At 36.4% G+C, this 10,720-nt stretch overlaps 1 protein-coding gene across 3 annotated transcripts in view; it reads right to left on the reverse strand.

The window, feature by feature from the left end:
* Positions 1-10,720, reverse strand: part of ABCC4 (ATP binding cassette subfamily C member 4) — a 141,970-nt gene that overhangs the window by 84,758 nt on the left and 46,492 nt on the right. For all 3 annotated transcript variants that reach the window (XM_041478286.1, XM_041478285.1, XM_041478287.1), the window contains exons 16-19: positions 10,301-10,441; positions 8,889-8,926; positions 8,478-8,578; positions 5,375-5,521 (exon numbers count right to left, since the gene is read on the reverse strand). In XM_041478286.1, the coding sequence (XP_041334220.1) occupies positions 5,375-5,521; positions 8,478-8,578; positions 8,889-8,926; positions 10,301-10,441 (427 nt within the window). The remainder of the gene's footprint in view (positions 1-5,374; positions 5,522-8,477; positions 8,579-8,888; positions 8,927-10,300; positions 10,442-10,720) is intronic.

Below are 10,720 nucleotides of genomic sequence, written 5' to 3' on the forward strand. Positions count from 1 at the left end.
CTCGGTGAACTGAAAATGTAATGGGCTTGTCTCATCGGTTTATGGCCAAGATTCATTCAATTATTATTGCAGAAAAGAATAGGACAGAGTTGAATCGAGTTACACTAATAGATAATGAATGTAAACATAACTCCAGAGTGCCATTTACTGACTTTACAGACTACTCCTATAGCAATCAACTTCGTATGGCTCTTGACAGAATCATAATGGTGATAAAACACATGGAAGCACAAGACTATTTAAACTCTTAACAAAGCCATGATAATACTAACAGTAAATGAGCAACTCCCATAAAATATCATTTAATAATCACGCCCTGATAAGATTTAAAGTACATATCACCATTGTTATATGAAAAAAACATTAAAGGGCTTTTTCTTTAACACATGTAGCAACCTAACAGGTTTTAATTACCACACCTACTTCAGTGACGAGCTGTTCCACTCAAACACCCAAACATAATATTTACAACGTTGTGTGGTTGTTAAGGATCTTGATGATTGATGGAACCCATTGTGCTGCCATCTTAATAACAACAAATGCAAGTGATTACCAACACGGAAGAGAGAATCTGTGTTTTTATTTTACAACAAAAGGCTGTCCTATAGGGACTTCTTTTTCAACATAAACTAACAAACCTGTGCACATGTGAATGCCCTTCAGAGCTTGGCACAGAGAGTCAAAAACAAAGCCTTTGCTGCTTTAAGGACAATGTATTTTTTTGTATTAGCTTAAGAGAACATGAAAGCTGTCAAAAGAGCTGGTACAGTTTTTCACAACCCTGCACAATTCATCTTGACCACAAGGATATATCTGAAAACTGCATCAGAAAGATAGGACAGATCTTGTTTCAAAAAAAAAAAAAAAGAAAAAGAAAAAAAGAAAGTAATTGAGTCATTGAGTCAAAGGAATACAATACATTTCCTGGCATTGCTACTGAATATTTATATCACTGACGAATGAGACTACAAACGAAGTATCTTAACATGAAGCTTTGCCTTGTTAACTGCATGATATGCCAAAACACCACCTACTGTAAATCACACAGTTTAAGACCAGTATTTCTTGTTTAAACATGCTACTTGTTCAGCAGAATCACTTGTGTGGACAAGCATACATTAATGTACACTAACTAGAGCAGTTTCACTATCCATCTGATAAAGTATAATTTAACAACCTCATTATCAGCATTGTAATTTTCAGACTGCTGAAATACCATATTCGTTGCAAATATTATATGGTTGAAACACTGTAACAACATTGCCCATTTGACACTTCTGTCAGATAAAATGCAGATAGTCGTTTGTGCATTGATGAACATGCTTTTAATCCTATAAAGAAACTTTCTCTGTCAAATTATAAGCGTTTCAGCAGTTGACTTATGAACACCATAATTAAAATCCTTATGCCTTAAGAAAAACAAACTTCATTATAACAACTGCTTTCTTTCACATTTTAATCTTTTTATATTTGGAGTTTGCTTTCATGTGCTGCTATTAGCTATCAGTTCAGTGTGCCATTTCTGGCTGCTAAAACCAAAAAAGAGTATTTCTCTCTATAACCTGTCAAATCTCAAAGTCTAGGTAAGTACCCAAAGGGATCAATGTTTATTCAATGCTTCCACAAAGCATTTGTGGGGGAAAAAAAATCTGTTAATTTAACAGGTCAAGGACAAATATCATACAATTCAGTGCCTCCCATTTCTAAGGCCAGAAATGCTGCAAAGTCTGCCCAAACATTTCTTTTCCTCCTGTAACTGTCAGAACCAAGAGTTTGGGGAGATACAATTTGGGGGAAAAAAAAAAAAAAAGCTGTACTTCTGTAGTGATTCTGGTTCAATTTAAATTTCAGGCAGATTCTTTAGAAGGGGAAGAGATTTCTATTTTATCTGAACAAATTAATGTATATCATCCATTCCTTCTTACAGCACCCATCAGCAGAGCAGCAGCAGGTTTCAGCTTCCTAAATTCAATGCAATTCAAAATTACACAGAATTTACACTAGAACCACCATAACTGAAAATTATGCAGTTACACATTAGCATCACTTCTCTAATCTCTGTCCCTAAATCCCAGAAAAGAACAATTCATTTACAAGCTAAGCAAGTAATCTTGACTCAAATCCTGAAGCCTGTCAAAAGTAGGATCATCTGAACTATTCACTAAGAAACTAATTTCAAAAGAGCCAAGTCCCAAATCAAGTCTTTGCTGCTGAAGTCCAGGTTCCTTTCACATAGCTTTATAACAAATCTGTTTTGAAGTGTTACAAACATATTGAAAAAAAAATTAAAAGGAATAAGGGCTGAAGAAGGTCTCCCTGGTCAGAGTCTTCTGACTCTAGAGGGTTATCTGAATTTTTGGCCACTATTTCCAAAACGAAAAAAGTTCCTGAACTCAGCACTACATGAAGCTGAAAAGCTTATTGTGTAAAAGATCAGGAGAAAATACTATTCTTGCAGATAATTAAGACAACTGAATGGAACCAAACTACTATTGCTCAGCGGAGAGGCTGAAAATTCACTCCTCAAATATCATCTCTAAAAACACAACAGATGAATTTTGTTATCCTTCTAAGAAGCCTCTGTAATGCTCGACTGGGATAAAACAGATCATGCTGCCCTCTTGTGCTAGACATGCAGAGAAATCAACCCCTTTTTATTCCTGCAAGTGACATGTGAAAAGCAATATATAAAGCATTCACTATGAAATAGAAAACCTCCACATCTTCCTGCTTTATAGACACTCTGACATTCATGTCATTCTCTTACTGAGATATGGGTAGAAGAGCAAAGGAAGTTTCCAGAGAGCCAAATTCTACACTCAAAAAAACCCCACTTTTATGAACAAATGCAGACAAGTTAGATGCAATAAAACCCAAAATACTAACACTTCAACTAACTTTCACAACAGCTGTGTAAGTGATGCAGTAGAGATACCTGCTGATAAATCTGAATTTCAGTCAGAAATAAATGGCAATTTTTTCTGCATGCTAGGTAAGACAATGCACTTTGGTCACACAGAACTACCAGCTCAGTAGGGTTAGGTTAAACACTTGAGAAGGAAAGAGAGAGACAGTCATTTATTAATAAGGTTCTCCCAGCGCAAAATATGCAGTAATGTTTAACTCTTTTTAGACCTATGCTGAATTGAAAGGTGAAATCTCTGTACGTACAAATATTTTTGGCTGGAAAGGGAGACAGGAGAGGGGTCCTTTTATTCCTTTTCTCTCTCTGCTATGCAATCCAGGTTCCAAAAATACATTGACATTCTTCTATCATCTGGATAAAATGCTAGTTACTATTCCCCTTACAACCTACTCCTCCCCATATATTGCTAATGCAATCTGTAAAGAGAGATCTTGGGCTTATGCCTAAACTGATTCACAAAGCACAGTTTTTTTAGAAGTAAGTCATCTCATTTATTCACCAAGACTGATTGGATCTACACTGTTGGGAGCTGACAGACATGTCATGATTCACCACGCATTTCCATTTCCTAATGTCGACTCCCTGATGCTCCTCGTTACTCTGCTTCCCCAACAAGAACTACCAAGAGCTTGGGATGTCTGTTTATTTAAGTTAACCTTACTCAACTCTGGAACACAGATCACCATGTGTTAAAAATACTAGCCGTGGCATTTTTTAATTACTGATTATTTTTTGATAAATGAAACAGCAAAATTCAGTTCAGCAACTGCTTCTGCTGAGGTCTTAGAGACCTCACACTAATACTGAGAACATGCTGGATGCATAAGCGACAGATCTGACACTGCAATATTAGCTTTGCTAATAAGGGACATGATAACTAATAGTTTGGCTTAGCTATCACAATCACAGGCTAGAAAAAAGGACATTTAATAACTTCAATTTCTTTTTAGTATGTCTTTCATAGGCATATTAAAAAAAAAAAGGTAGGGAAAAAAATCCCACCTCACTGCAAGAAATAGCATGTGAAGTTCAAAAAGATAAATAAACAGTAAAAAACCCATGTAAATGAGACAATGAAATACAGATATTACAAACATATTTCAGAACTACTAAATGCTGCAATTCTGAATGAGAACACTGTCTTGTGTCATCTTTTTTCTTCTCTTTTTTATTTTTTCAAATAATGCATAGATCAGAACAGCAGAACTTTTGCATGCCACCCTGACCAAAAGAAAGATGAAGGGAAAGAAATATATGCATCCTGAAGTTAATCCTCTATTATAAAATATCTGTTGATTAACAGAAACACACATCTAAGTCACAACAGTGTGTGAATACCAGCTACAGGCAGATTTAAAGAATGTCAGTTTTACAATGCACTGCTAATTAGAGCTTCACAGTGTTACAAGCAAACTGGTGTTACTCTGCATTGTTGCTGATGTTTTCTCTCTAGTTCTTAGTTTATTATTATGAACCACGTTTATGGGCATTCTTACAATATCACTATGTGTTCCCTCAAAAATGAAGGTACTGTGTTTGCTGCACACATGTACACGAGAGAGAAGAGGAAAACGCCTGACACATCAGCACTAGAATTTCTTCTCATGCATGTGCCCTCACTACCTCCCATTTCCTGAGCTTCCCTTCCAAACCTCTGCAGTGGCCTTGAATTTACATTTCCACACACTCACAGTACAAGCAGGCCATGTAACACAGCCCTAACTTTCTGCAGTTGTAGGGGTGTTCTTTAAGATTAAATTGCACACATTTCATTCATCATATTACGGGCGTGAACCTTTTCTCCACATAAGTATCTATTTCCTGAAAATATTACTATTTTCTCTGAAGCAATAAAGCCATCCCTATATATCCTTAAAATTAAATGCCTCCTGGTGCTATGAAAACAAGTCCATTTTTTTCCAAGGGAGTGAAGACCATCAGGATTCTGGTTCTCATGTAAAAGAGAAACCTTTGGCTAGTCAATCAGTACCACCCACTTTCCCACTCTCTTCACTCAGCTCCAGCTTCTCTCTCCTTTCTTTTGAAGAACAGAAGGATCTGGATCACAGTTTTACAAAATGCATTCATGCACATTCAGCATACAGGAGACTCCCTGTGAAACTGCATCTGAACAGCAGTGCAAATGCAGGTCCATGCACAACACCAAAGCTACAGCTAATTCATTGTTCTGTAAGCTGCATTTAAAAACAGTAAGATGAACCAGCAATAAGCAGTCTGAGTTTGAAACTGAAAAGAACTACACTGCAAAATTTGAAGCGTTTAAGTAAAAGTTTAGATTTAGAAAGTCTAAGTAAAAGAAGCAAAAGAACCCAACAGAAGTGCAAAAATACCATCAAACTGTAATTGTCCAGAAATGATAGAATTTGTGCAATCAAGGAGATACATCAAATATTGAGGGGTTGGGTTTATTTTTTACAATAAACTTACCTATAGGATTTCTGTCAAAAAACAAGACAGGGGCTCTCAAAATGGATTGAAACATTTTGTTGTGCAAATTCTGACCAGAACTGACAAGAACTTGAAACACCAGAAGACTTCTTATTATGCCAAATAGTATTGTAGCCACTGTTAAACCTGAAATAAATTTAAAAAAAAAACAAAAACAAAAAAACAAAACCAAAACATGAACAGAGCGTCCAAAAAGATACGGATCTTTCAGAAGAAAAAAAAGTTAAAAATAAAATTTCACTAAAACCAAATTCTCTGGACTTCTGTATATAGCAATAATCCAAACAAGCCTAGGGGGACTCAGACTGAGTGCAGAACACAGATACATTTGTCACTAGCTTCAGTTACTATCACAGAATCAATTTAATCCATTTCTCTTTCTGTTTGAAAGAACTGGTACTTCATAGAAATGTAGGAAATGTCTGTTAACCCATGAAATAAATGTGTATTGAAACTTTCTCCATAACAGCGTTACTAAAAAATTCATTTTGCAGTGCCATGTATAATTGTGGCTTGCACAGGTCCCTGTGAAGATTCAACACTTGCCAGCAGGTATTAAACAAGTAATATATACATGGCTATTTAGACACAACCTTGAGTTACTCCCAATCAGCCCAAACCACTCAGGCCATTCTTCCCCTTGTAAAACACACCAAATCATTTAAATTATGTCTCTTTCACACTATGTAAGATGTATTCCTTATGCCACGTGAAGAAACAGTCCTTCTAGGGAACTGGTGTGCAGACTCTTTGTTTCTCTTCTGGGCACAACTCTGCTTACAACACAAGGTTGCTACAGGGCAAAAAACTGAAATAAATAATGAGATTGCTGTTGCTCTATTTGCTGTGCATAATCTCCAATGTGGCTGCTCAAATTCCCTGTCAATAAGAGTAAACAGTGAAGGTCTAAACCTTATATTTAGCAGAGCTTTCAGGCTCCAGGTGTTCTGCTTCAGAAAATCAGCATAGCTACCTCAGGTCTTGAGGACATGCTGAAGTTAGACTGAACTATCAGCAGAAAACCTTGCCTATTTTCAGGGCAGGTTAAATTCATACACAATTCAGGAACAGCCACAGTAACAGCAGGAAAGAGGGAGGTTTTAAATCATGTGACATGGTTAAGCTATCCCACCCTGCTTCCCTCTGTATCCTCCCAGGGAGTAAATAAAGGTGTCATCACTATTTCATTTGTCTTCTTGCAGTTTATTGCTCACATTCTGTGATGTTTTTAAGGAAAAAAGATGGTGGCTGGGATGAGAGGTTTTTTGCCTTGTCCCAGCTGCTGTATTCCAGGCCAGGTAGGAGAAGACAAGTTTTCCAAGAATAACTGCACATACCCAAACAGGAAAGCTGGGTCATGCAAAAAGGGCTGTGGCACAGCCCATTCCTAACAGCAGTCTATGGGAGCGACATGAGGAGAGGGACAACATCCTGGAAACCCCACATTTCTGTACAACTGTACTCAGGCCTGGAAGCAGCTGGAAGCTGTTGGTATGACCCTCCCAGAACAAAACACCTGAACAGACCTAATGGCTCAGGAGAAGGAAAAACAAGACATGCTTCCAAGTCCCTCCCTTGGTCTGTCTCTTTGCTTTCCCTGTTCATGAGCTCAGAACCTCAGTATGAGAGAGACAAGGGCTCTTTGCATGCTTGCCTTATAGAAGAAGTGTGGAATTGGTACCTCAGTTCTGGCCAGCAGTGTTCCCTGTTAACAGCAATTTTACTCTTCAAAATCTTTGTTTCACAGAAGCAACAAGGACTAAGAAGGAACTACTACAGTGGGTGTATTTTTTCAAACATTGAGAATCAGAAATAAAAATGACAAACTGTTTTATGCTGTTTAAGAGATTATAGAAAAATGTAAGTTGGATAATTATGTATTTAATGTAAAATGTACTACCTTTTTATAACTTTGTCAACTTCAGTTGCCATTTTGTGTAGGTAAGTCAATGCAGTCTGCTCAACCATTGCAAATATCTCACTAAGTCATCTAAACGTTTCAATATAAAGGTAGCTTTTGTTGTTCTGCTATCTAGAGCAAAATATTCCTTAAAAGATAAAATTTTCACTAATTTGGTTTAGGCTATCTGGTCAGAGAAAGTGAAATTTGCCACATTTAATCATACTGTGCAGTCCACTGGAATGCTTCGTGAAATAAGACATTACACAGAGAAAATAAGAGCCAAGTTCATCTGGCTCCTAAATTGTTGCTTTCCAGGCCAAACACAATGTTTTCTGTCAGCCACTTAATCAGGATTCCAGAAAACAAACTAAATAAAAAATCCTGCACCTATTCTCTCACCCATGGAGATGTTTCTGAATACATTCAGTGCATATTCTTCTGGCATTCCACCTGTTTTCTCACACCAATCATTTACATCTCCATGAAGAAATTACCATGCCATACAAAACCGTACATCACTAGGAGTGTTAAATAGCAGAATCTGAGAGCATGCACATGATTCTTCTGTGGCAATTTTTACTACATCTCAGAGCAGTTTTTCAAGATGTTTGGATGCCTGAATGCAAGGATCAACGCCCTTTTCTGAATATGCAGAAGCATAATGCTACCTATTGAAATATATTGAAATGTTTTTTAACAACCTGCTTTGCATACCCATCTAGGATGCCTTTTAAAAGCTTGTTCTTTTGCTACGGCACTTCCCAAGAAATGTAGCCATGCCAAGTCTTAGAACAGCACAGAACAAAGATCCATTCCTAATCCCTCTTGCCATCCATATAATGACTGAAGATTTAGCTCAATGACTTATTAATATATAGACAATAACCACAACGTTAATGTGACTGACTTTTTAGATACTCAATTCCTGATTTACTTTCCAAAATCCAGGCAAAGCAATTAAAGACTCTGCATTCAACCTATTTCTTCTGTTAGATTTATTTTATTTATTGCAATCTATTTAATCAGAAAGCAAGACTCAGGCTTCTAATCTGTTAAGAAGTTGCTCACTTACTGCTGGAAATCACATTTCCCCACGTATTGCTTTGCACCTCTCAAAAATTTCTCTCAGATAATAAATAGCTCTTAGACAGACACACACACACGTGCATGTGCAATTACCTGCATAAATTCCCAAATAAAAGTTAAGGTCTAGATGATCAGGCTTATTTGTTCCATTATTTCCATTTGTTGTGAGATTCAACTTTTCTTGATGATTTGCCCTGTGGAAATGCACACAGAAGATAACCATCATCAAATAAGTGAATTTAGCTGTTTCTAGATTCAACTCCTTAGCTGAAATCTTTAGTTCAGAAGTTCTCATGTATCAATGCTGTCATGCATCACAACATGAACAGATGCAATTACAGTCTACACTTAGCATAAGGTTTAAACTTTTTCCCCCCAGAAAAAGAAGTGGAAATCAGAGGAAGATCTTAACTATCTAGAGCAGATTCCATTTCTTTTCAACTAAACAAACAGCACTTGACTGTAAAGGCAGAAACAACCAGTCACTTATTATCACCAACTTACCAGTAAGAAAGCCACCAGTCCTGGAGCACATAGGCCACCTTAAGCAAAAGAAGCAAATACAAGAATCATCTCACAAAATTAAAAATAAAATTAGAAAATTAAATTTCCTTGCTATTCTTTCAAGCTCTCTGGGAAAACATCACATATTCAGAAAAGTATGCCATCCAGTCTTTCAAGACCAGCAGCAATTTGCCAAGCACATTAGAAGGTGCTCTACAAAGAAAGAAGTTACCTTAAATTACCTTACATGTTAGCAAACTAAAGGAAAGCAATACACTTTAGCAAACAAAATATAGTAGCTCTTCCTAATGTATGTTAATTGAACATTAAAGAACTCATTTTGTCAGTTCCTAAATTTGCTACAAGAGATATTCCAAAATGCTTTTTGATTAACAAACTTTCTGATGTTACCGGTCCAGAAATTTGTGTTTACAGGAGATAATTACCAGAAACAGGGTTGAAGGAGGATGAGAGAGGAGAGGGAGGGAAAAACTACTTCTGCCACCTTCCTTCTGTGACAAAAGGCGACTACAAATATGTAACAGGGTTATTATCTCAAAAGTACACTTCTGTTCATGTCAATTTGAAGTTGTGGGCAGTCTACTAGAGCGATCTGATCTTGCTTAGCTATCTTTCCAACATGCTCAATCAAGGACAAGCAAGAAGTAAGATGTTAAAATATACAGACTATTTTTTTACGGCCAAGAAAAATAATTTCCATGAAATTAATTTGAGCTTTCTCAGCAAGAAACAGAGAAAAAGGCAATAAGGTATCCTCACTCAGCTTCCTCAGCTCACCACTGCTTCCAGTAAGTTTGTAAATAACTTTCCTTGTTTAAAAAATATTTTACATACCTGCTACAGTCTGCATCACACAAAATATTTGCCTATGCTCTTCCTCACTTTCTCATTCTGCTAAACAGTGACCCTCCTTCTAAACTTTTCACATAACCTGCACTAACCAACAGGTGAGCTGTTCTTTGAACACTTCTGTCAGGCTCTGTCCTCCCACACCCAGTACATCTCCTTACCCTCCTTAACTGGAAACATTCTGACTGTTTTGGTTTGCTAAATACACTTTTTTAAACCTTATGATTTTTTCTCTTTCTAAATAAAGTATAATGGCTTGTAATTTTTGTGCCATGTTGTCATCAAAATAATTATTTTAGTGAGGTTTTAAAATTGTTGAAATAAGGATCAGTGCAAGACCTCTCAATGCTGTACCAAAAATTCTATGCTGATGCTTGGGTACACTACGAAATTATTAAAGAACACCCAAACATTTTAGATTAAACATTACAGCAACAAGTATGCACTGTATTTTAGTAAAAAAAAAAAAAAAAAAGGAGAGGGGGGAAAAACGTCACAAACCAAAATATATTCAATATTATTTGTGGCTTCCAAAAACTTACCTGTGCCAAAATATTCAATAATAAGAGTATAAAAATCACAAAGTAGTTTGCTCCTGCAGAGAAGTACTTTCTGTAAACTTTAAAGTTTATTTTTCCCTCATGGCGACTCTCCTCTGGCACTGCAGCCAGTGCATTTTCTCCCTGAAAGAAAAAGTCCATAGAATAAACCTCATCAAACTTGTAGTTACAGATTCAGACTAAGCCACTTGAAAGTCATGGTTCAGAATTAGCAAACAATTAAACAAGGAGATAAAGTGATTATGGATATAAAAACTTTAAATATTGAACTATAGCTATGACAAAATAATTAGTCTCAGTGCACTAATACTGAAAAATCTACTCTGCAAAGCAACACTTCAAGGATTTTATTTGGCATTGCATCACAAAATACAACACAACTTCATATATAGCCAGAAATAT

This window comes from Pyrgilauda ruficollis, unplaced genomic scaffold, assembly GCF_017590135.1.
Source record: "Pyrgilauda ruficollis isolate IOZ18807 unplaced genomic scaffold, ASM1759013v1 scaffold44, whole genome shotgun sequence".
In the NCBI taxonomy this organism is placed as follows: domain Eukaryota; kingdom Metazoa; phylum Chordata; class Aves; order Passeriformes; family Passeridae; genus Pyrgilauda; species Pyrgilauda ruficollis.